General features: G+C 36.8%; 1 protein-coding gene and 1 long non-coding RNA gene across 23 annotated transcripts in view; one reads left to right on the top strand and one right to left on the bottom strand.

The window, feature by feature from the left end:
• SYNJ1 (synaptojanin 1) overlaps positions 1-27,173 on the top strand; it is an 88,070-nt gene that overhangs the window by 16,147 nt on the left and 44,750 nt on the right. For 21 of the 22 annotated variants that reach the window (XM_027584511.1, XM_027584508.1, XM_027584512.1 and 18 more), the window contains 9 exons: positions 5,834-5,920; positions 7,452-7,719; positions 10,765-10,990; positions 12,043-12,126; positions 17,540-17,601; positions 19,834-19,930; positions 21,053-21,222; positions 22,283-22,364; positions 24,688-24,840. In XM_027584511.1, the coding sequence (XP_027440312.1) occupies positions 5,834-5,920; positions 7,452-7,719; positions 10,765-10,990; positions 12,043-12,126; positions 17,540-17,601; positions 19,834-19,930; positions 21,053-21,222; positions 22,283-22,364; positions 24,688-24,840 (1,229 nt within the window). Of the gene's footprint in view, positions 1-5,056; positions 5,102-5,833; positions 5,921-7,451; positions 7,720-10,764; positions 10,991-12,042; positions 12,127-17,539; positions 17,602-19,833; positions 19,931-21,052; positions 21,223-22,282; positions 22,365-24,687; positions 24,841-27,173 lie in introns of those variants that run through there. The other variant, XM_027584513.1, reaches the window with a different exon arrangement.
• The window catches only part of LOC113917054, a 54,490-nt gene continuing 35,054 nt past the window's right edge, over positions 7,738-27,173 (bottom strand). The window contains exons 4-5 of the long non-coding RNA XR_003518115.1: positions 11,538-11,589; positions 7,738-7,967 (exon numbers count right to left, since the gene is read on the bottom strand). This is a non-coding gene — a long non-coding RNA (uncharacterized LOC113917054). The remainder of the gene's footprint in view (positions 7,968-11,537; positions 11,590-27,173) is intronic.

The following is a 27,173-nucleotide window of genomic DNA, read 5'->3' as shown; positions in this document are numbered from 1 at the left end:
GTGTTGAGATAAAAAGAAATGAGGGGCACCTGGGTGGGTCAGTCAGTTAAGTGTCCAACTCTTGGTTTTGGCTCACGTCATGGTCTCAGGGTTGTGAGATGGAGCTCTGTGTTGGGCTCCCCACTCAGCGGGGGGTCTGCTTGGGATTCTCTCCTTTTCCCTCTCCCTCTGTTCCTCTCCCCCCAACTTGTGCACACACATGCATGCAGTGCGCACTCTCTCAAATAAATAAACCTTTAAAAAAAAAAAAGAAATGAGACAATTTCGGTTGCTGTTTGTATACAAGTGAATGAGGTATAAAATAATGAGAAAAAAGATTTACTTCCAGCATGATCAGGGAAAACTTCAGGAAGGAAGAGGCATTTTAGTTAGGTATTGAAGGATGGGTGATATTTGGAAACACAAAGATGATAAAGTGTGTTCCAGACGGAAAGAACACTGTGAACAAAGGGAGGGGGAAAACAGTGTGGAGCACAGAGAAGGAGCCACCCGTTATTCATTTTTTATTCATTTTGGTTGCAGTGTAGGATGCAAGGGGGAAGTATTAGGGAAAAGCAAAGATGGGGATGAGTGAGTGAACAATCTGTACATTCTGTGTTTTATCTAAAGGTTATACACGTTATTTTAAAGTAGTATGACTTTTTTATTTTAAATAATCTCTTTATAGTGGAAGATTCCCAGATTATTTTCTAGAATTAAAAATTACCAGAGAAATAGGACAATAATTAAGTCTGTCCCTCTTACATCATGTATTTCTCTGTATTTCATGGCATTTCATAGAATAAGAGAATCTTTTCCCCATTAAAAAAATGTATGGGGAGGGGGTAACACGGCACAAGAGTTTGTCTTAGTGCTGTGTAGAGATTAAAGCTTCTGAATTTATAAATGTGCATGTGTATTTTCAAGTTTTATTTTTTATGGTTACATTTAATTTTTTAAAAGGTTGGAAACAGTGTCAGATACAGAAAAGCTGAAGTTCAGTACAGAGAACTTTCCTCTGAATTATTTGAGAATGAGTTGCTGACATGGTGTCCCATCACCCACAAATACTGTTACTTATTTCCTAGAAAGAATTGCTCCTTCATAACTACAATATAGCCATAAAAAAGTTTACATTGTACTTCTGTCTAATCCTCAGACTCCATTCAAGTTCACCAGTTGTCCCAATGACTCATAACAACAAAAAGATGGAGTTCAGATTTGTCATTTTATTAGTTTTCATGCCTCTTTATTCCCTTTAAATCTGGAAAAGTTCTTCAGTCTTTGATGTTTATGACCTTAAAACTTATGAAAATGAAGGCCAGTTGTTTTGTAGAGTGTACCTCACTGTGAGTTTGTCTCCTGGCTCCTCGTGCTCAGGTTGAGGTTATATGTCTCGGCAGGAATATTACCGGAGTGGTGCTGTGTCCTTTCCATTGTATCCTGTCAGGGGGCACACAATTTTGACTTGTCCCATTACCATTGGTGTTCACTGTGATTATTTGGTTAAGGTGGTTTCTGGCAGACTCCTTTTTCTCATATAAGAAGTGTTTTGAGGTCAGGTACATTGAGAGCATGTAAACATCCCCATTACTCATCACACTTCCGGTTATGGGCTTCTTCAGTGGGCTGTAATCTGTTCCCATTATAATTGGTTTTGATGCTCACATTGTTCCAGGTTTCTCTAGTAGACACCCGTTCAAGCTGGCTTCTGTGTTTTTGTGACATATCTCTATTATTCTTTCGAGTACTCCCTTTATGGCACAAGAATATGTTCCAGGCTCATCTTGTCCCTGCCCTTGCCCTGGAATCAGCCATTTCTCCAAGAAGTCCTTAACAGTGGAGAATGGTATTAGAAAGCAAGATCTGGGTGCTAAGTGTGGCCATTGCTATTGGAGTACGGCTGATCTTGGGCCCTGTCGATGGATAGAGCTAAGGAGAATATGTAATTGTGTGAATATGTATATATGGTTATACACTCCCTCTTATATCCATGTTTTCCATCTATCTAGAAAACTGTGAGTTCACACTGGTAACTCCAATTTCAGTCACCGCTGCAGTGCCCATTCTAGTTTTCTCTCTTTCCATATTGCACTCATTCTCGGACAGTGAGGAACCTGGTTCCCATTATCCTGATCCTTCCCCTCTGTCACCAACCACTCTGTTGCCACTGTAGCCTCCTCCATTGAATGGGCGCCCTCCTCGGCCCTCAGGGGCTCCAACACTCTGCCCTGGGCTTCCTTCCAGTGCACCCTGCCTTCCCCACCCTGCCCAAGCTTCAAGCTACCATTACAGGCAACTGCCAACATCCCTGGGTGGACACCATCCTCCTCACCCCACTGAGACTTATTTTATGCCAGGCTGTCCTTCCCGCCAAGTGGATGCCCTCTCTTCCTGCCTCTGGCTTCAAATCCATGCACAAAGCCATTGTTCTCACTCTGCCTGGGCTCTGACAGCCTGCAAAAGACCTCCCTCAATTGTAGCCCAAACCTTTGAAGCATATATGGAAGAATAGGAAAACATCTACAGTCCTTTACATAAAAAATGTTTAGGAAGAAAACACTGTTTTCTCTTCGGGAATTGCAAGTGTCTGGAGTTAAAATTGCATACGGCTCTGAAATTTCATCTTTGAACTCCTACTGAGCGCCAGGCACTGAGCTAGGCCACTGGGGATAGAGCAGTGAACTAGGCAAAATCCCTTCCCTCCTGAAGCTGCATTTTCTGACTCAGGTTGTTTAAGCTTAGACAAGTTAGTAACAAATTGATAACCTCTCTAAGCCTGTTTCCTCATGTCAGATGGAAATAGTTGTAATTTTGCCCATGGGGTTGTTGTGAAAATTGAATAATGTGTGTTAGTTAACTGTCGTAATCATCACAAGAAACAATATACAGGTACCTCAGCTGAAACAGCATTCATCACTCCAAAAATTATTTTAAAATTTCATTTAATAGTTTGAGGAGAAAGCAAAAAATTCCTGGAAGGAAAGTAATATCTACTCTTAAAATTATTTTCCCTTCCCTTTAGCATACTTTTATCTAAGAATAGGCACTTTAGTTTAAATTGTATGCTTGTGCGTTTGTCCTGTTTCCTGAGTCTTAGAATATAATATAAAAGTGTAAATAAGCAGCATGACATTTCTTGGCATGTTTGAATCAGATGACAGTTTCATAGATGGGTCTTCATGGGGCCTGAGAGACATGACATATTCATATATTTGGAGCACAGTTAAATGAGAGGATAATTATTATATATTATTAGAAGAGAGACCATTTTGTTGCATGGTAATTTAAGTTATAAAATGACTCTTTTTTTCTTTTTAAGGGAAGGTTATGGCTCAATATTAAAAACACATTTTCTTTTTAATCTTACTAAATAATGATTGCTGCTGAAACTGATACATCTAGTAATATCTATATTACTATATTAGTGATGGTATTTAAATGCATAGAGCATGTAACCTCTAAAACTCTAATAATTTGCCCTGGGAGCCATGCCTTCTGTCATCAGAGGTATAACAAGTCTTTAATAATGTTTGCTTTAATGTACACATGGTACTCTTAATGAGGCAGTATTTAGGGACAGGCAATCCTGATTTACTTTACAAAATATAATTACAGTTAATGTTGTGACATTTTATATTTGTCGCTTGTCATTTAATGTTAGGAGTAACTTATCTAAGCATATGGTGTAATAATAAGAAGATCTCTAAGAATGCAGAATGAAATACAAATCCCCACAACTTTAATGGCATGGTGAAATCTTACTCCCTAGTTTCATATGGGGTGCTTTGATAAAGGTAAAGGCCCACACTTAATAATGAGCATGCTAGAGAATTATGACAGTATCAGCTAATTGAGTGATGAATTGAGCAGTTAGTTTTAGCCTGTTCTGCCAGCTATCAGAGCACAGCTCATTCCAAGGCAGAAGTGGGTTAACTAGGAAGAAGGCTTATGAGTAGATGGTCTGAAAAGAGGTGAAGCAGGCAGGGAAGATGAAATGTTCTGTAGAACCCCAGAGAAGAGCTCAGGGAAAAGGAAAAGCTCCCTAATACAAAGTACTAAAGTAGTATTAGGCAAAGCAGTAGGCTGAGAAGATAGCCCTTTTGTTGGCCATAAAGATTGATAGGAAGTGGGAAGGCAGTAAGGATCTAATAATATGCCTTACTTTTTTTTTTTTAAGATTTTATGTATTTATTTGAGAGAGAGAGTGAGCACTAGCTGGAGGGGAGGGGCAGAGGGAGAAGGAGAAGCAGACTCCTCATTGAGCAGGTTGCTCAGTGGAGCTCCACTCAGGGCTTGATCCCAGGACCCTGAGATCCTCACCTGAAGCAAAGGCAGACGCTTGGCCTCCTGAGGCGCCCTGGGGCCCCATAAAATGCTTTTCTAATGTGGAACACACATTATTGCCAAAATGTACTATAATTCTATGTAGTAGATGAATGAGGAAAGGAGGGGGGGATGGGGAGCAAGAGAATAGGGTAAGTCAGGAATGAACTAGTCAGCCAGGAGGTGAGTTGGGGGTGTGGGGTGGAGAGTGGAAAGGGAGAACAGTAGAGAAGGAAAGAAGGAGAAGAGAAAGGACAGAATGAGAAAGAGGACCATACCCTTCTGGATTTGTAGACTTTAGAATTATTTGGAATTGTCCATTGAGATACCAGCTGTGGCTTATATTTCTTTGGAGGTTTTTGGTCAAATTTTTAATAAGTATGTTTGCTAAGAACTAGGAAGAGTTTTCCCTTAAAGTTTCAGGATTTGTTTTTGTTTTTCGGTAGAGCAACCACAACAGCCTGACCTAGGGGTATCATTCTGTGGGTTATATTCATCAGCAAGATAACATTAACTTTATAGCAGAAGAAATGAATCCAGGCAAAGGCCAAACTGAAGATTTCCACTCCTGTGCTAAACTGTGTCGTCAAGTGTTGCCATTAGCTTTTATCATTTCAACATTTGTCATCTTCTGTGTTCCAAGCACTGTTCTAAATGTCAGGGATAAAGGGATGCGTAGGACAGTGTTCCTGCCTGCAAGGGTCGGGCTGGCTAATGAGAGAGACAGTGATGGGTCTGTATAAAATGTTTCGGCCACATGAAGAGGGAACTCTGTGAAAGAACTGTGCCTGTGGAGGTAAAGAAGGGTTTCCAGAAAGTGACCTCGTGCGATGTTTGTATAAAGTGAAGGTTAGGTGGAGCCTTTCGGGCAGAAGGCTAGATTGCCACACAGAGGTGCGGGTGTGTAAAAGAGGGTGTTTGGGCAATTAGGGGCAGTTTAATGTGATGAGAGCATAGAATGCAGGGGGTGGGAGGGAGAAGGGAGTAATGAAAAATGAAGCAGAAAGAGGAGGTTGAGGCCAGATTCTGAAAGATTGCTGATAAAGGAGTTGGATGCTGTTCACTAGGGGTGTGATAAGCCAGGATAGAGCTGGTAGTAGAGATGGGCAAACAGATCAGTGGGACAGAGAAGAAGATTCAAAAACAACCTCAAAAACATATGAGTATTATTCAAGGCAGTACTTCAGATCATTGGGAGAGGCTGGATTAATTCATCAGTGGTGCCGGAACAATTGGTTGACTCTTTGAGAAGGACAATTAAGTTACTAGTTGAGAAAATATTTTATGCAATACATTTATGTTAAGAATATCAGATTTAGGGGCACCTGGGTGGCTCAGTTGGTTAAGTGTCCAACTCTTGATCTAGGCTCAGGTCTTGATCTCGGGGTCCACACCTAGTGTGGAGCCTACTGAAAAAAAAAAAAGAATATCAGATTTAGATTTAGCAGCTTTTGTTTGAGACTCTGGCTTTATAATAGAATCTGATGTTTCAGGCCATTTTTCTTACCCTGAAAATTTTCTTTTGTAGCATCTGCAGAAAAAGAGGCAATCAAGGGTACATACTCCAAAGTACTGGATGCATATGGACTCTTAGGTGTTTTACGATTAAATCTTGGTAAGTTTATTATTCAATATAATTAACCTTTTTTCATTTCAGTTTTTTTAATACTAAGGATTTGAGAGAGAGACTGCTTATATATCATTTCATACTACACATTTGGGCTAAAAGCTTGGTAACATCTTTTAAACCCTAATTCTGCTAATCCTGGGAAAATGTTGGTTGAAAAGGCATGCTACATACTCAGGCTTTTGTGATTTTAGGTTCCAGAGACATTGTGCTATTTAAACATTGTGCTATTTAAACATTTTAAGATGGTATCAGTTGTCAAAAGAGAAAATCAGGGTATTGCCCTTTTTTTGTTTATTTTGTTTTGTTTCAGTGCTTTAGGGAAAGACGTCTTAGTGAGAACCACACCGATTGCTCTGGTTTATAGTGGAAAGGACATCTGCTTTGTATTTAAAAGGTCTCAGCTTGAGTCTGTCTCTGCCACGTAATGTCACCATGGGCTGCAGAGTAACCTTTTTGATTACCAGTTTGTCTGTAACAGCGTGGCTGCAAGTGTGGCCCAAGGCCTGGTACCAGTCCCTGAACCATTTTGTTAGTGGTCTGTGATGAGATAAGGAGCTTGCACCATCATGCAAATCAACACATGGCTTCCACCAGTGATAAAGTCTTACTATGAAAAACAAAAGTCAGCTAAACTAAACAGTGAATTTAGTGAGGTAGTTGCTTTCCATTCTGAAACAAGCACCTTTCTCACTGTGACAGCTCATGCACCATACTTTGAGGAGGGCGGGATTTGTAATTTGTTATGAATCTAGCACATGTAAAAAGCACTGTGCCTAGGCGCTTAACTATCTCAGGTAACCTTCACAGTCCAGTGAGATTTATTTTAATCCTGGCTTATGAAGGAGCTTATCTCAGGTTGGTTATGTTACCACACTGAAGTCGGTCTAGATAATGACGGGTGGAGCCAAGATTCGGGCCACGTCTGCCTGCTCAGAGCCCATTGTCAAAGTACACCACCGCTGAATTTTCGCCTTCATGCTAATTTCATAGGATTTTTGTCAAAATTCGTGAAAAATCTCTGTGAAAGTTTTTGTAAACCAAATTGCTTTATAAATTGTTAGCAGGGACTTTCTGTTCATGTGTCAGCAGCGGCAGCTCACATTTATATTTTTTCCCAATTTTTTTCAACTGTGTTCTTTACAAAGAACTCCCACATTTATTGTCTTATCTGGATTTCCTGAGAATCATAAAAGACAGATGGGGAAGATAACACATATATTTTTTTTTTACTTGATAAATTTTGTATATCCTCAGATTTAGTAGAGGAACAATTTCCTCAATGTGAGATATTCTCTTAACGTTTAAATGCTTCATTATACTAAATGTGCTTAAGCAGGGATTTTTTTTCAACTTTTGCCAAAATCCAGTTGTAAATATAAACATGTCCGTGGCAGTTTAAAATAACCATGCTGTCAGATTTAAAAAGTTGGAGACATGAAAAGAAAGTTGGAAGAAACTTTGAATAATTTGAAAAATATTGGGACTTTTCATCCAATTAATTCTTTGGTTTTTGCAGGTGACACCATGTTACATTACCTGGTCTTAGTCACCGGATGTATGTCTGTTGGAAAGATTCAAGAATCTGAAGTTTTCCGAGTTACTTCCACTGAATTTATATCACTACGAATTGATTCTTCAGATGAGGATCGCATTTCAGAAGTGCGAAAAGTTTTGAATTCAGGAAACTTTTATTTTGCATGGTCTGCATCTGGAATCAGTTTAGATCTGAGTCTTAATGCACATCGCAGCATGCAAGAACACACAACTGATAATAGATTTTTCTGGTGAGTTTGTGTTACGTTTTTTCCCTTTGTTATCGTGTGCTTGCCGTGCAGTAGTTTGATTTGGGGTATAGCGTGTTCATCACTTATTTCCAGAGGTAGCAGGGATGGGCATTGCTGATTGAGCATACCACTCTTTCCTGCTCCAGAATCCTCGGCAGAGCATAGCAGATATCCAATGTCAGCTTACTGAAGTTCTCATGTGATGTGAAATCCATTTGTTGTCCTTGATCTAGACTGATCTTTCATTTCTGAAATATATTTAAGATACTTATTTTAAAATTAAGAATGAATTAGTTATAATCAAATCGTGTTACTCATATTTACTGTTCTTAGTTTTGAGATCTTGTCTCTGCAGTACTGTTTTTCTAAGACAACATTGCCTGATTATTTTTAATTTAAGGGCTATAGGTGGATAATCTTAATTCAAGAGCAATAGACTATGAAGAAGTGCCATACTAGGATAAAGTTTAGTACTATAATAAAGTAAGACTTAGGTAACTAATATATTTCATCATCATGCATAAATGTGCTGTACTATAAGTATACACAAAGGGTAAGCATATGTGACTATAATTAGTACTGCTTTATTGGAGCTGACCAGATTTCTAGTATACTGCTTCTCTTGTCCACAGCCAGCATTGCTGTTGACTTTTTTCCTTAACATCATGTAGCAATTTTATTTCTTTATGTTTCCATGTTACAGGCCAAAGTCCAGGGCTCTCTGCTCTTGGGTCTCCCTTAGTAGGTCAGATTCAAGGTGTTCCTCCTGTATATTTTCTTTCCCTCCCCCTTGTACCATCTACCTATGGTCCTTGAGTAGCATATTCAGTCTGACCCATCTGCCCTGGGTGTCTGAGGGCCCAAAATCAACAACAACTTGAGGATAAGAAACTAATTTTAGAGGAAACTTTGTAGCTAACATGGAAGTTTTTTGGCCCAGCATAGTAGCATGGAGGAGAAACAAGGGTAGAATGAAAAAAAAAATTCTAGTGCCCTGTAAACAGAGACTTGGAGCTTGACAAAGGAGGAGATGATGGAGGTGTGGGGAAGGAAGGGTTAATAGGGCAGATGAGTGGGCACAGAGTCCCGGCTGCTCATGTCAGCCCCACACTTTTTCTGATGGAAGAGACATCGAAATCCCTGAAAAGTTAAGGTGGTACAGCTGAGCTGGGCAGCTGTCCTTACTTTTTTTTTTCTTCCCCCGTGCTGGACATTCTTAGCCCAAATTCCTTAGATTAAGAGATAAACATTTTCCTGCCGTAATTAGAAGTTTAAGCAGGTGTGGATGCATTGGTTCAATGATCAGCAATTAAGCACATTTGCTAAATTTAACCAGTAGGAATAATTTATTTATTTATTTCAATTAAGGGTGAGGGTGGCAACAAGTTTAGATAACAGATTGAGGGAGTTCATCTAGTAGGAGACAGGTTGAACAAAAAGGGGACTAAAACACCAAAAATGAGTTTTGGTAATTTTACACTTTCTACAGTTTTGCTAAGGATTGGCATTCTTGAGCTTCACTTTGCATAGAAAAATGAGAGCTTTATGAATTTATTATGCATACTCTTGTAGCTTAGTAGAAATATTTTCCAGGATACAGCCAAGTAAGTTTTGTTGCCAGAGTCACAAAAACACCTATCACAAAAACTCAAGTCGTTTTATTCCACTGGAGATTTGAAGCTGCTGCCAGTTGAGAGTTGTTTATAAGTTTAAATAGAATTAAAACAGTAACACATTGACAGCAAAGAAAAATGAAAACTGATGGCAGAGGGAGAAACTCTACCTGAACAAATGCATAGCATCCCACTTGTTTTTAAATGGGGACAAGTAGGTTGTTTATACCTCTGCCGTGACCTGGGACTCGCTGTGGTGTCTGGACATACTGGGTCAGTTTGAACTTCACCTCAGATCAACGTAGGTAATAGTAGAGTATGGAAGCTCAAGTCGTATTTTGAAAATACATAGTGGCCATTGGATTCAATGTTAGTCCAGAAATAATCTCACCACTCATTTACATTACGCTTTCTTGCATGGATGGTTTACCAGAACTGCACATGACCACCATCTGTTGTTATCTCTGCTGCAGCCTATACCCTGTGGAGAAGGGCTGGGCAGCTGCTGGTCTAGCAGTAGTGCTGTGCATTAATAACCAAGACAGCAAGATAGTGGAGAGTACTTAAGAAAAAATTTCTGCTTAAAACAGAAGAGTTTTAAAACTCAAAGAGCCAAGCTTCAGTATTATAGAAAATTCACTTTTATAACACTTTGTGTTTTTGTTTTTGTTTTTGTAACACTTTGTTATCTGAAAAGACAAGCCAGAAAGTTTTTCTGCCCAATATATTTTCCTTGGTGATAAGTTGGTTGGGAGATTTCCACATGCTTTCTTTGGAGGATTCCAGTCGAGAGCCCAGAAGAGGCAGTCAGCAGGATGAAAAGGTGGCCAACCCAGCAGGACTCTAGCCCCTATCCCTGCTTTAGCCATAGCGACTCTGCTTTGGTGCATTTCCTAATCACTGGGCTTCTGTGTGTTTATTTGAGTAAAACTTTTTGCTCCAAAAAAGTTTGGAAACCAGACCCCCTTGTTACCTATACTACTCTATTCGGAGTAATGGAAAACTCTAGACATGTATTAATATGGTAGCTACTAGTTCAATTGACTATTTAAAATTAATTAAAACAGAGCCTCATTAAAGTGGAGCATTAAGAGTAGAGCTTTATAAGGTGGGGTGGGGATATGTGTATGAAATCCTATTTTTGGAAAAGTTAGGTTATATATACATTATATAAAAGACAACAGAATGGGGCATAGATACTAAAAACATAAAAGATATGCTTCTTTTCTAGAGACCGTAGGTCATGTGCCAAAAGATCACATTTTATAGCCTTCTCTTCTGATTCCTAGCATAGTAAATGTAAATGAATTGATTTATTTGTAGGGCCTTTTAATTGAATAGCATTAAATTAATGTTTCAGGAGCACTGTTTGAAAACTGATGCTGTGTTGTCTGGTACTCAGTAAGCTAATGAGTTATTTTTTTTCTGTTAGGAATCAGTCTTTGCACTTGCATCTCAAGCACTATGGTGTGAATTGTGATGACTGGTTATTACGCCTCATGTGTGGGGGAGTAGAAATCAGAACAATTTATGCCGCTCATAAGCAGGCAAAGGCTTGCCTCATTTCCAGACTCAGCTGTGAACGAGCTGGGACCAGGTTTAATGTCCGGGGAACAAATGATGATGGTCACGTCGCTAATTTTGTAGAAACAGAACAGGTATATAGTGTTTTATATTGCTTAATTCATGTATTAGATGAGAGGCCCAGAAAATAACAGAAACAGATTTCAATTTGATTCAGAACTCCTTTTCACATCTGTAATGTCATTTTGTGGTTGTTCTTGGCTACTTACTGGCCTTAAGGAAGGCTTCCCTGAAACAGACTTATTTATAAACAAACTTAGGTATGGCTCTTCAAATGAGTAACAAGATTTTTACGAATTAGCATGACGTTGTCAGTGCTGTACATTTTGGTATTGAATTTAAAAATCCTCAATTATAGAGCTAGACAACTTAATAAAAGTGGGGTTTTTGTAAAATTAAATCAAACTCATCTAAAATTAAGTTATGGCATTTGCAGTCAGAGAAAGACAAATACCATACGATTTCACTCATATGTGGAATTTAAGAAACAAAACGAACAAAGAAAAAAAGAGACAAACAAAAAAAAGACTCTTAAATACAGAGAACAAACAGGTGGTTGGCACAGGGGAAGTGGATGGGGGAATGGATAAAATAGATAAAGGGGAATAAGAATGCACTTACCTTGATGAGCACTGAAAAGTGTAGAGAATTGTGGAATCATCACATTGTACACCTAGAACGAATATACCACTGTGTGTTAATTATACTTGAATTTTTAAAAAAATTATGACATTTTTTGGCTCTGAAACCATATAAATGAAACTCAGCCCACACCCCCAGCCCAACTCAGTTCTTCAAATTAGTTTTTGAAAAATATAAAAAAGCTAAAGAAAAAAAATAAAGGTACTTGTGTAAAATATTGAGATTTAGAAGGCATTCTTTTTTAAAAGTTGTGACTCATATGTTTATGTTTTTACTATTTTTTGGTTAATATACAGAAAAACTCACTAATTAAAAGAAAGTCAAACTTATTTAGTCGCCTCTTCTGGATATTTTGTTAGGACAAATATATGTGAGAGACTGGTCATAAGATAAAACTAGCAGGCAACAGATGTTAGTAATTTGTCTTTGTCATTTAGAGGTAATAACTTTATGGAAATATTTTATATATGATTTTTCTCTGTAGGTTGTGTACTTAGATGACTCTGTTTCTTCTTTCATACAAATCCGGGGATCTGTTCCATTGTTCTGGGAGCAACCAGGGTTGCAGGTATCTGTGTAACATTTTTTGTCTTGTGTTTTCTCTTGAATATTTTCCATGTTTTTTAAACTTTGAGGATAGTTTATTAGTTCATTGGATAGTTCTGTTATTCAGTTTAGTAATACTAGCTAGATTCACAAATGAGGGTCTAAATACAAGAAGAGTTCATGGAATTGTCTTAGGTATTTTTCATTTAATGTTCTTTCACATGTCCATAGAAATTCAACTGCGGTATTTAATATTAAAATTTTAATGTTTCCATAGCACTTGATATTCATTGTTTCATATTTACTATCTCAGTATCTTAATATATAACAATTTAGCCTCTTTAGGTAGAAGAATGTAGTAGTTAAAAAAAAAAAGGCTTCAGAAACCAGACTTTTCAGTTTGGATCCTTACTCTGCCACTACTAGCTGTGTGATCTTGGGCCAGTGGTTTAACCCCTCTGTGTGTCAATTTGCTTATCTATAAAAAAATGGGACTAATAATATTAGTAGTTCCTGTTCATAGGGTTGTAAAGATAAAATGAAAAGTACTAAGACCAATGCCTGGTACCCACAGCAACACTGTTCTGTAACGGTTAGCTTTTGTTGTTACCAATAATACATCTGCTACTGAAATTTTACTTTATAATTTTTAGTGACCTGTCATCTTTAATATGTTCTCTGGTTTGCTTTCTGATTTTTTTTTTTACTTTGTTGATATAAACATCTAATCTTTAAGATATAAGATTTTTTTCATGTAAGTTCATAGTATTAGATTGCTCATAATGGCGTGATTTTGCATTTTTTTATTCAAAAATCTTCAGTCCCTAAAGTATACGTTATTTTCATCTTAGACTTCTAGTGTGTATTGTCTACTAAGTTTTATGCCTTAGCCTATAATACTGAGACTATGGACAGAAAACAGTCTTGCCTCCTTTTAGTTCACAGCTGGATCTCTTACATTTTAGTACGGCTGTGTGGAGAAAGATTGCAGACCACTTGAACCTTTGCAATACTGCAATTTATGTAAGACAGGCCAAGAATTAACAAGGATTAAAAGCAGTTACAAGAACTGCTTAAACTGCAAGAACCCAGGAGTTCTTGTCATGAATTTTGACTTATGCAGGTTTTCTCTTTGGCTTGGAAGGGTAACTTAAGCAGATATAGCTCTCCCCAAGTCTCTTTTGGGATTAAATCCCAACCCTAGTCCACTTCTCCTAAGCCTTTGTGATCAGAGGAAGGTGTTTGGAATATTTGTTTTAAGAACATTTCGAAAGCCTTGTTTTGATGCAAGGTGAATGCTTTTGCTTTAGAGACAGGGGAGTATAAGAAATGGTAATAACCTATTTATGGACCCTCTGTTAGCTGCTCTCTGTGATATTTTATTAGAAGCTCAGAATTATAGTGTTTGATTATTCAATATGATTGGATCTTGAGTAGTTACATTGAGTGATCCTCCTTGGTTGAAGCTACCCACCTCCCCCCAGCTGTGTTCTGTGGCTGGCCCACATAGTCTGTCTCGCCAGTGCTGTACTGTTTAAGGGCTGAAAGCTACGGATTTTAAAATCATGCATTTCTTGATAAAGATAGTAATTTTTCAGATGTTGAGACAGTCCAACAATTCTGCTAAATTTTCATGGAGCTGGCCTATTGTGTTGTCATTGGTTAGGGACTAAGTGGTTCTCAATTATTTAGCTTAGTAGTTTTTAAAGTCAGCCTTTTTTTGAACAGGAATGGATTAGTTTCATAAGTATCTTTTACAGAAAAACATTTTCCCCATCATTCTAAGAATAGGTAATAGAGGAATGAAAATATTTTATCAATTTTTAAAAACTGAAAAATACTCATTTTTAAAAATACAAAATACCAAGTCCCTAAATTTATTTTCCCTTAGAAGACAAACAAGGGCTTTTGACAGAGTGGTTGAAAATGATTGTTAGGTGTCCTGTGTGTTCTCAGAACTGGAATTAATTTTAGGGTTCCTTGATGTTTGTGTTACCTAGCAAGATGTCCCACTTCAGAAGGCATGGACAGAGAGTCGTCCCTTCACTTGCCTTTTACCCTCCACAGTTAATTCCTCTGAGGTTTTTTTAGTTGTAAGGTTTTGAAGGAATCCTCTGAGGTGATTTTAAAATACAGATTCATGGCCTCAACTTCACATCAGCTGAAAGAGAATCTCTTGGAATGAGACCAAAAATCTGTATTTTTAACCCAATTCCCTACCATTCACATTTGAGAACTTCTGTGTACCTGATGCTATTCCATTGGCCTTGACGCATCTCCAACCCTGTCTGCTCCAAGAACCAGTCCTGAACCAGCAGAAGTAGCCCTGCGTCCTCCTGGGCACCGGGCCTCTGCCTTGCTTTCAGTTTCCCACTCCCATCATCCCAGTTAGAGTGTTCCTCATTTATTTGCCTGGAAGACTCTCACAGTTTTCTGACTGGTCTCCTCCCAGCTCTCTGGCAGTTCTTCTCACTTTTGAAATACTATGCTCATCACATCTGTAAGGTGCCCTTTTCTTCACGATCTACTTTCCTCTGCCTATTCAACTTCATGCCTTGCTGTTTTCTAACAAGTATCCTCTGCTCCCCATATTAAACTTTGCCATCCTTCAATATAGCCCACTCAGATCTCCTTGAATGGATTCAGTCCCTCCTCCACACTGATCTCTTCATTAAATACTTATGTTCTTCCCATGTATATTATTCTATACTGGGTATATAGTGTTGTATACCATGAGAAATTCAAAGACAATACTGATGCTTCAGAGAGAGCTTACCATCTGTTTGGGCGGGGGGGGCGGTCAGGCCTTTTACAGAAGAGGTAAATGTCAATATGAATTAGTTTGAGGAATTACTAGGAGTTGTCATAAGGTGCTACCCAGGTAAAGAATGATACTTTAAGTGGTGGCAACTCATTCATTTTACTTATGACTTCCTTTCTCAGAAGTTATTTAACATTTACAATTTATACTCTTATTCTGACATTATGTTACAGCTTATATTAGCCTTAACATGGTAAGCATTATCAGATCTATGTCTAGTACAGGGTTGCATACTCAATTTTTGGTTGAAGTTTTAGAAATATGTAAACATGAAGCAGTAGTACTGATGGAAAATGATGTTCCATACCACCCAATTAAATGGTTTTTAAAAGATATCTTTGGTACAACTTTTTAAAAAATTGGATAAATTTATGGTTATTTAAAGCCTTAAAACATTCTGGAGTACTACTTTTATCACAATTAATCTAAGAGCTCTTTTATTATAGAATTTTTTTTAGGCAGTTGTCCTAAAACCTAATTGAGTAATAAAACCAGTCTAGTTTAACCAATATGTTACTAGAAGAGTTATGATGTATAGCTAGTTGTGTGTCGAAGACCACAGTGCTGGGGGACAACCACAGCCATTGCTTGAAAAACAGAACTTGTATTTTTTTTTACCTTCTTGACAGTTGGCAGTACTGTTCAGTATAAATATTAATCGGTAGAAAAATGCTAAGTCTTGGACTTTTATAGAGTTATAGGTAATTACCTGAGACTACTCCAAAGAAAAGGTATTGACTTCTGATGAGTTTTCTTCAGTCTAAAATGCCTAATGCCCTGGGGTGTACATCTTTCAAATTTTAAAATTTTATAAAGATTATTAAGCACCATAAAATAAAATTGAATATAGGTGTGGCATTCGGCAAGTCAGTTTCTTGTTGAAAAGACAAAACATTAAAGAGAAAATACTGATTATTAGGGGAGTTACTAAATTGTCTCACTTGTCTTATCCGGAGAGAAGGATGCTTGATGAATGGATAATACTGTTAATTCAGTTTTCAAATTGGATGAGCATGTTAGAGCTAATTTTTTTATTTTATTCACCAAACTGCATGACTGATTTGGTAGCCCTCTTCCCATGCCCCTTTAAAGTCACTTTGTTCAGGGACACCTGGGTGGCTCAGTTGGTTAAGCAACTGCCTTCGGCTCAGGTCATGATCCCAGGGTCCTGGGTTCGAGCCCCGCATCGGGCTCCCTGCTCGGCGGGAAGCCTGCTTCTCCCTTTCCCACTCCCCCGGCTTGTGTTCCCTCTCTCGCTGTGTCTCTCTCTGTCAAATAAATAAATAAAATCTTTAAAAAATAAATACATAAATAAAGTCACCTTGTTCAAACTGGGGAGAATGAATTCTGGGGAACGTTGATACCAGGGCCTCAGAGGGAAATGTTTAAAAGTGAAGTTCAGAGAGATAATCTGGTGTCACTTTTATATTTCTTCTTAGCATCTCATTTCTTTTTTTTTTTTTAAAGATTTTATTTATTCATTTGAGAGAGAGAGAATGAGAGAGAGCACATGAGAGGGGGAGGGTCAGAGGGAGAAGCAGACTCCCTGCCGAGCAGGGATCCCGATGGAGGACTCGATCCCGGGACTCCAGGGTCATGACCTGAGCCGAAGGCAGTCGCTTAACCGACTGAGTCACCCAGGCACCCCTCATTTCTTTCTTAATTTTGTGTCATCTTTCTGCTACTCTCCTATGTGAAAAAAGAAAAACTGTAACAAAACAGAAAGGCAGATACTTTCCATCTTGTTTAGTTCTCTTAATCCATATTATCTGATTGTGTGTGTGTGACTGTGAGACTGACTTGGAAAGCCTGTTTTTCCAGGAACAGTGTTTTTGTTTTTTTTTTTTAAAGATTTTATTTATTTATTTGAGAGAGAGGATGAGATAGAGAGAGCATGAGAGGGGGGAGGGTCAGAGGGAGAAGCAGACTTCCTGCTGAGCAGGGAGCCCGATGCGGGACTCGATCCCGGGACTCCAGGATCATGACCTGAGCCGAAGGCAGTCGCTTAACCAACTGAGCCACCCAGGCGCCCCCAGGAACAGTGTTTTTAATTTGTTGGATCTTTAGGTGAAGGAGAAGTGAATAGAGCATTTAGCATAACAAAGAAAAAATATGTAGACACTTCACTTGTAGACGTAGGTAGAGTTGGAAGAGTAGGAATTTAGTTCAGGAGACCTAAATTCTTGTGTGAACCACTTGTTTTGGAATTAGTTCTGTTGACCTAAGAGGACAAGTTATTTCACTTGTCTGCATTTCAGTTTTTTTATTACACAGATGGTAGTAATATGTTAACTTATACAGGGCATGTAGTTTGAGCTTAAAACAAGGTAATGTATACAAAAGACCTCTTAAAAATATTTTTCATAAGTAAAAATTATTGTTAGTTTATGAGTGTTTCATAACTTCTAGTTTTTTTTTTAATGAGGTCATGTTTTTAAAAATAAAGGGAAAGGAAGCCCTTTGAACTTGTTTTTTTTTAAACAATATGAATGAAAATCAATTATTCATTGTACTATTGTGTGTTCAACAAATGAGTTACTACATATTGTAAACAATGATATTTCTTTTGTCTACATGTTGGCTTTTGGTATGATTAAATGTGTTTCTCTGGTAGGTGGGATCTCATCGTGTTCGTATGTCAAGGGGATTTGAAGCCAATGCCCCTGCTTTTGACAGGTAAGACTGATTATTTTTACATTTTACATACATAAATTTTGATATTGTTAAGCAACAGAACTAGTTATTATATTTTACTGATTCATTTCAGCTTGTTTTGGCTCTAAGTAAAATTTCTTCTGACTCCTAATTTAACCAGAAGAAAGTGATACCCAGTATTATGACTTCTGGGGTTGATAGCACTAGGTTGTGGGTCTTGATCTCTTGGCCTCAAAACCATGGCTTTGAATATGTTGTCTAATAGGGTAACCACTAGCCACATGTAGCTACTGAGTACTTGAAATATGACTAGTCCAAACTGAGATGTACTGTAAGTGTAAAATACACACTAGATTTCAAAGACTTAGTGCACAGAAACCTTGACTTGGCCACAGCAGCTTCTTGCTAGACACGCCTCCAAAAGCAAGGGAAACAAAAGCAGAAATGAACTCTATTGGGACTTCATCAGGATAAAAAGCTTTTGCATAGCAAAGGAAATAGTCAACAAAACTAAAAGGCAACCTATGGAATGGGAGAAGATATTTGTAAATGATTTCTCAGATAAAGGGCTAGAATCCAAAATGTGTAAAGAACTTATCAAACTCAACGATCCAAAAAAAAAAAAAAAAAAAATCCAGTTAAGAAATGGGCAGAAGACATGAACAGACATTCTCCAAAGAAGACATACAGATGGCCAACAGACACATGAAAAAAAGTTCAACACTACTTGGCATCAGGGAAATACAAATCAAAACCGTAATGAGATACCACCTCACACCAATCATAATGGCTAAAATTAACAATCCAGGAAACAACAGAAGCTGGAGAGGGTGCAGAGAAAGGGGAACCCTCTTACTGTTGGTGGGAATGCAAACTGGTGCAGCCACTCTGGAAGACAGTATGGAGGTTCCTCAAAAAGTTAAAAATAGAACTACCCTATGACCCAGCAATTGGCTACTAGGTGTTTATCCAGAGGATACAAACAGAGTGATTTGAAGGGGCACATGCATCCCAATGTTTATAGCAGCAGTGCCCACAATAGCCAAACTATGGAAAGAGCCCAGATGTCCATCAACCAATGAATGGATAAAGAAGGTAGGGTGTGTGTGTGTGTAAACATATACATACATACACGATAGAATATTACTCCGCCATCAAAAAGAATGAAATCTTGCCATTTGCAACGTCATGGATGGAACTAGAGGGTATTATGCTGAGTGAAATGAGTCAGAGAAAGACAAATACTATATGATTTTAGTCATATGTGGAATTTAAGAAATAAAACCGATGAACATAGGGGAAGGGAAGGAAAAATAAAATAAGATGAAAACAGAGAGAGAGGCAAACCATAAGAGACTCTTAACTCCAGGAAACAAACTGAGGGTTACTGGAGGGGAGGTCGGTGGGGGGATGGGGTAACTGGTTGATGTGCGTTAAGGAAAGCACTTGATGTAATGAGCACTGGGTGTTATATGCAACTGATGAATCACTAAATTCTACCTCTAAAACTAATAATACACTATCTGTTAACTAAACTGAATTTAAATTAAAAAATTTAAAAAAAGACCTAGTGCAAACAAAATGCGAAATATCTTATTAATATTTGTTTTATATTACATGTTGAAATGATATTTTAGCTATATTGGGTTAAATAAAATATATAAATTAATTTCATTGTTTATTTTTGCTTTTCTTAATGTACCTTCTAGAAGATTTAAAATTGTGTCTGTGGTTCATGTTGTATTTCCTTGGGACAGCATTTCTCCATAGCCCCTGGAATGGTTAGAAGCTGGAGAGAAAAAAAAAAAAAAAAAAAAAAACTCCTATTTGGGGCCTATTTTCATAAGATTAGAGCTGTTAAGGAGATCCTGAATACCCGTGGAGTATGTGATGTCCTCACATAATGAGGTGCAGCCCTCTGTCGTGGCTGCCATCCCAAGCTGGATGGCTTGTGTTCTCGGTGCTTATGTGGCACCAGCCTCACAGAGTGGAGAGGGGCGGAGTGGGTCCAGCAGCTCCAGCACAGATGGGAGTCTCAGCATTGATGAGTCAGAGAGGAAATGGGCATTAACTGAATTTTCATAAATTCAGAGTTTTGAGAGGAATAAATTGGTGGAATGAATTTGTATCCAGTTTTGCCAATTCTGGGAGTTTAGAAAACAGTTTTGTAGGTTCTATTTAATGGATTTCTGTTTGTTGAAAAAAAATTAGCTTATCACTTGACATATGCTTATTTCTTTTTTTCCTAAATAGGCATTTTAGAACACTTAAGAATTTATATGGTAAACAAATAATAGTAAATTTGCTTGGATCTAAGGAAGGTGAACATATGCTAAGTAAGGCTTTCCAGGTAGGCATGATCATTTTTTCTTCTGGCCCATGGACATGTAAATTATATTAAAAAATAATATGATACAATAATGAAATTACTTCCTAGAAAAAGGTTGGGTACTTGTTGGAACCATTAACTCTTTGGGCTACTAAGAAACAGTTTTATGTAATGTTGCTGAAATTGGGATCATGGGAAGCTTTCAAAGCAATTGATGCTGTTTTCTGAAATGTACTTATTTAGGCTGTGGAGAAGCAGAAGAATATCCTCCTCTCTGAAAAATGTTCATCTATCACTGGTAAAAAGATACCAGGCAGTTTCCCCCTTCATCTGTTCATTGCCTTGCCTGTTTCCTAGAAACCACAGTCATTGTTTTAAACCTATGAAATGGTGAATAACACATTTGTATACATGCAAGGCTATACCTTCTTGAGAGAAAACTTGAATATTTCAAGTAAAAAAGAACCCAAAGATATGTCCAACTTCTAAAAAAAAAGTATTCTTCATAAACGCTTATTGAATCAATAATGAATTAATATAAATGATGGTGTTCCTTAAGATTAAAAGCTTAAATCAAACAAAATGGTTAGAGAACATTTTCTGAAGTTCAGTCTCATGAAGTCTGGAAGTAACTTAATTATTTGACTATTTTGTTTTTAGGCTTGTGAAATAAATATTGTTAATAAACAGATTGTACTTTAGAGAATGACTTTTAAAACATTTGAAAGTATTAAAAAATGAATTTTTCAGTCTTTGATAGGTTTTGTCTTAAATCAGTTACTTTATTTTGACATTCTATAACAGATACAGGTATTAAATGTCTAAAAAATGAAGTGCTGGTAGTTAGAAATAATTTTTAATTTTCTAAACCAGATGAGAATATTATTTAAGTTCTCTGATGTTAATTATGTCACCTAATCTCTCGGGGACCATATATGAGGTTTTACAAAAAGATGTTATTGGATATCAGCAAATAATTTTCCATTTTATGGCCAGCATCGATGCATGCATTGTGTGAGATCAGTGAGATTTCAAGGGACCATGCTGAGGTTTAAATTTAAAATGTGAGGTTCCATTTTAACATTACTTGATAAGGTTGTATTTAGTTAACATTTAGATGAGTATTTGCCTTTTTACTTTCAGAGTCACTTGAAAGCTTCTGAACATGCTGCTGATATCCAGATGGTGAATTTTGACTATCATCAAATGGTTAAAGGAGGAAAGGCAGAAAAATTACATAGTGTTCTTAAACCTCAAGTCCAAAAGTTTGTAGATTATGGATTTTTTTATTTCAATGGAAGTGAAGTTCAAAGGTTTGACTGCTCTGTTTCTCTTTTCTTTGAGTTGGAACTTTGCTATATTGTAAAAATTGTTCTTAACATTGAGCTCTTAAATTTCCTTTTTTTACACCAAAGTTTATCATAAAATAAAATAAAATATCTTTATTATACTTGATTTTAGGCTTGTTTTTCTTTCTTTAGAATTGAACAAGTAATAGTAACAGTAGCTTATATTGGCACATATTATAAGCCAGGCAGTGTACGTAGTCTTTACATGTACCTGTAACAACATTTGAAGGGATAGGTTCTATTATTATCCCCATTAACATTTGAGGAGATTGAGGCATAGGCTATAATTTGCCCCAAAACACATAACTAAAAAGTGTTAGAACTAGGATTTATCTGGCTCCAGATCTCATGCTATTATATGTGAGGCTATTTCACTTCTCTCTTAAAACTAGTATTTTAATATATCTTGACCTCAGTAAGGCCTATTAAATGCAAATAGAAGTAAAAGACGTTGCCTATTGTCTGCTTTAGTGTAATTTAAATCTTCAGTTCTTGATTATGAAGTAGAGGAGGAAAGTAAGTATTAAAAAAAACTAAGGTCAGAGTATAGGATGAGGTAAACTTTAGTGAACAAAGCTCAAACTTTCAGTTTTTTCAATTTGTGCAATATTTAGTATCAATGCCATAGAAATTTGTAGAGGTCAGTAGAGATAACATCTTAGGCTTTTAAAATTTCTTCCATAAACACTTGATTATCTTTTATGTGCAAAGAGCTATGGGGTTATAAATTTGAATGCATATTTAGGTCCTGACTACTGGCCTAATTAAAAATAAGTGGGTGTAGATAAATAAGTATGTGATAAAGAATATATGAAAGAATTAACAGTTGTAGACTCTAGATGGTGGGTATGTGGATGTTTGCTGTAAAATTCTTTCATCTTTTTTGTGTGTTTGAAAATTGTAGTAATAAAAAGTTGGGGGTAAAAAGTGGATGCTGTATTTTAATCACCTTAATTGTTCTCATTTTGTTTTAGCTTTATTTGTGTTTCAAACTAGCTGTTAAACTTTACTGAATTTGTTGCAGATGCCAGAGTGGTACAGTTCGAACAAACTGCTTGGACTGTCTTGATAGAACAAATAGTGTGCAGGCGTTCCTTGGCTTAGAGGTAAAAAAAATAAGTTGAAATGTATGTATGTGACTTGTATCAAATGCCTCTTTCAGTGTTTTTGTAATATTTATGTTTCTCATTAGTCACTTTTCATAAAATGAAATTATGCTCCATTAAAGGCATTTCTTCTCTTACGGGTTTTCCCTCCCTCAAAATTCCTTTTCATTTAAATGTTCCCTTTACCTGTTCCAAATACTCCCTTAGATAGCTGATATTTCCCTGTATTGTTCCTTAACTTTCCCTTTAAAAACTGGTATTTATGCTATTCCAACAATTACTTCTTTTGCCTTTTGGAAGAAAAAAAATTATATTCATACACACACACACATATATACATACACACACAAACATAGTGTATATATATATTGGCCTTTGCTCTTTGTGTAGTTTCTTCAGAGTTGGGGAGAATCTTTTTTCACATCTATAGGATTATATTTTTGACGGTCTGTAACCCAGTGCGATTTATATGGTGTTTTCAAATCAGTCAGCTACTAAAAACAGGATTGGTGAAAATGCAATTATTAGTGAGAATGAGAGTGAATGAGATTCAGCTTCTGTAACAAAGTCTTTGTTTAAAAGTTGTTTTCTTTACCACCTATCCATAAATTCAGTCTAATATAGACATAGTCTCAACTATATGACATGCTAGCAATGCTGAGCTTTCTTTCTTTCCTATTATGCAACAGTAGGGGTCATAAGGCTGTGGTGGGTCTTCATTTAGTTACATAGGAACTTAGCATAGTTCTCAAATATTATAAAAAACAGGAATAGGAAATAACATGTTCTTATTTCTTCCAGTTAATGATCTTAAATTTGGCCAGGACACTGGTTAATTAGTTACTTTGCAGCTGAGGTTCTATCTCAAAAACGAAAGCACAGTGTGTAGAATTCTCTGCTACAGAAATGTATTCTTCATGTAGCTAAATAAATTTTACTGTTGTGCCTTTTTAAAGATGTTGTCATTGAGTCTTATGTAATTTATGTAGAAGGTATGATGACAGAGACAAGAAAACTGAAAGCAGGATTTGGTCATTTGAATGGCATTTATCACATGGCTTGGGTTTGTTTTGAGTTGTGTTTTTAAGTGGCTGAATATGTTTACTTAGATTCTGAGAGTAAACTTATTGAAATACTTGACAGTCTTCATTAAAAGTATAACAAGTGTTAGTTCTCAGAATCTGACTTAGCTGACTATCCACTGTTGGTAGCTAGGTGTGAGAGTACTCCCTTGTATATAGCAATTGGTTGACTGATTACAAAATTTACTGCTAAAGTAGGCAAAGCCAAACTAGAAGTGAAGACTAGTTTTGCCAAATTCCTTGAAGAGAGGGAGCTATAAATGATAGAGGTAGTACTGGAGGCTAATTTTGTATTATTCATGCTGACGAAGAATAGCTCTGGATAAGTCCATAGGTAACCAAATGAACCTAGTTTAGTGTTTTTTATATTACTTTAGTTTTTGATCTCTCTATAAATATGGATAATCACGATACTTATAGATAAAAGGAAACACAAATGGGAAGGAGTTAAGTAAAAATGCAAGGCATAAAACATGACTGGATTCCAAATAAGACAAATAGACTGGGTAAAGATTATGAATTGTTTTGACTGCCAGATTTAAAGGCCAAAGTTCATTCAAAGATGAAGGAACTGTGGTGGCCTGAAGACCTTGCATTCTTGCATGATGTATTCCCCCCAGTTCCCCTTTATATACATTACCAGTATAGGCTTTATACACTAAACGAACATGACTTTATTTAGAAAGAGGACTAATTTATTTATTTTTGTGATAGTTCAAGAGCAACTCTACTTTTCTCATAATCTCCTGATTTTAATCCCAAATGTATAGAACCCAATCCAAACATTAAAGAAATTTAGTTATTTCTATATATATTTAAATAACCTAGGCAGATATTTTCTGTGCTCTATTGCATGCCATAGAGCACAGAAAATTAGTTCTTTTCGTGAACAAGGTAAACCAGTCTGATTTATAGAGACATTTTAATAAGGTTAATTTTATCATTTAACCAGAAAGAATATTGCTACATGGGAATATTAAGGTACTTGTAAGCTTCACTGATGTGGGAATATTGCTACATGGGAATATTAAGCTATTTGTAAGCTTCACTGATGTGGTATTTACTTTAAAAAGTGAAATCGTGGGACAGAACACAGCCTACCTAGTAAACTGGTGGGTTTTCAGGATCCCGTCCCACATAGCCCTATAAATTGTAAATTTTTATTTGATTCTTGTAGTTCTTAAAAAGTCACATCACAATGTATTAATATACTTATAAAAGTTTCTCTTTTGCTGTTTTAGATGCTAGCTAAACAGCTGGAAGCTCTCGGCTTAGCTGAAAAGCCTCAGTTGGTGACTCGCTTTCAAGAAGTTTTTAGGTCGATGTGGTCCGTGAATGGTGATTCAATCAGTAAGATATACGCAGGGACTGGAGCTCTTGAAGGAAAGGCTAAGGTAGATCTAGATTTATCATAACATTACAAAAGATCCCTTTAATAAGATTTTAAATCATCTCCTTTTAAATTAGTAGGTGGGGGGCCCCTGGGTCAGGTCATACTCTCATGGGTCCTGAGATTGAGCACCACCTGCCCCCCCCTTGCAGGCTCCAGGCTCAATGGGGAGTCTGCTTGGGATTCTCTCCCTCCGCCCCTCCCCTCCCATCCCCCTGCTCCCATTTATAAATGAATGAATGAATGAATGTTGGGTTATTTTAGGTATCTGTTTCAGAATTTTGTTTTATTATGCCTTTATGTCCTCTTTAACACTTCCTTTTGTAACACATACCAGTGGTTGGATGGAAGAGAGTTATTTCCCTAGGTTTGGGGGATATTAGGATGACATATTTAGTTGTTTAGTGATATAATCCAGTAGGCCTGTGTAGGTATTGCTTACATTTTTTTTCATGAGTTTCCCTTACATATCTGTTTTACGTTTTATGTTGTTTATTTTGATTATAAATATTATTTTTTTTAACCATAGTCATCCTAATAAGGGGTCCTATCACATTTGGCTTTGTGTTCCCAGCACTTGTAGTGCCTACTGTTTAATAGAATTGTGACAAATAGTGAATGGATGAACAAATCATTGGACAATTTATGTAACACCTCCTATGAACCCAACACTTTTAGGGCTTGATTATTAAGTTTCTATTCTTTTATTTGTCTTACCTTGAAAAGGAGGCTATCAAAATGTACAAAAGAAGTGTGAGAGATGAACTTACTAATAATTCTCTGCCTCATCATTACTTTTTAATTGCTGGCCTTATTATCTACAGACCACTTTCTCCTCTACTATTTGGCACTTATTGAGGGACTTGTTTTATATGCTTAATATTGCCTTTTAAGCCTCCTGTTCTCAGTTGGACTTTATTAACATTTCAAATTTCTACAGTTCTTCAGATAACCTCAAGTATAGAAATAAGGACATTTAACATTTTTATAGTTCTGCAGCCTCCTCAGTACAGCACCTGAAATTCTTTGAAGACCATTCATCATATCTAGATCTTCTTTTAATTTCTAAATCTTCTTCCTCTTCTATATCTCATAAAATGCCATGCCTCTCTCTGTTCAGAGATTGGCCTTACCTGCGAAACTTCTTTTGTTCAAATCACAGAAATGATTTTTTTTAAGATTTTTATTTATTTATTTGACAGAAAGTGACACGGCGAGAGAGGGAACACAAGCAGGGGGAGTGGGAGATGGAGAAGCAGGCTGCCCGCAGAGCAGGGAGCCCGATGCGGGGCTCAAGCCCAGGACCCTGGGATCACGACCTGAGCTGAAGGCAGACGCTTAACGACTGAGCCAGCCAGGCGCCCCCACAGAAATGATTTTGTTGACATTTACAAATGTTTACTTCTTAAATGGGCCCTATTTTTGAAAACCTGAAATTGTTAAACCTCATTTATTATTCCTTTAAAATAGAGAATATCTAGAGAAAATATCATTCTTACTGTTAAAACTAGATTCTCTACAACTGTTGCTTAAAATATTCTTTTATGTTCTTCTGCCTTTTTGTTTTTGCAGTGACTATGACAGTATATATACAGAGGTTACATATATTTTCAGTGGTCTTTTGTCTCTAAGATAATAGAAACGAAATTTCACATATTAAATATACTAGTCTGAATTGAACTAAACTCTAACATCTGAACTGCTCTTTCTTTTCCTTTCTCTGGGTTCCTTTTGATTAATTGCCTGATAATATGAATGGTGAGTGTCTTTTCAAATAATGTCATTTGTATGTGTTATCATGTGGAAGGAAATAACGTTTTAATTCTCAAATTACTGATATTTCTATAAGGAATGAAAATTGCATATTGCAAACTGAAGCATTTGGTGTTTTTTTTTTTTTTTAGACATCAAAATTCATAAGGTCAAAAGAAATCTTTATGGAAACTAACATGCCTAAGTAAAATAGGTGCTCATTAAAAGTTATAATCAGAAAATACAGGGTTCCAGTTATGGAGCGAATACATCCGGGAATAAAAGGCACAGCGTAGGGAATATAGTCAGCAGTATTGTAATAACGTTTCACGGTGACAGGTGGTACCTAATCACCGTTGTTCATGTGAAACTAACGTAACATTGTGTCTCAGCTGTACTCAGAAAAGAAGTTACACTCAGCTCTTCCACTATAGGAATTGGCCCAAGTTTATCATGTTTATTATTTATATTTACATGGGTAATAAAATGACCTGAGATATACAAACTGTAGTTTGCATTTAATATTTATGAACTATAGTGATAAATTTCTTTTTAGACTAGTCCTTCATTCTTATGTTCAGTCTT

This window comes from Zalophus californianus, chromosome 1, assembly GCF_009762305.2.
Source record: "Zalophus californianus isolate mZalCal1 chromosome 1, mZalCal1.pri.v2, whole genome shotgun sequence".
In the NCBI taxonomy this organism is placed as follows: Eukaryota; Metazoa; Chordata; class Mammalia; order Carnivora; family Otariidae; genus Zalophus; species Zalophus californianus.
This window is presented reverse-complemented; position numbering and strand designations above follow the sequence as displayed.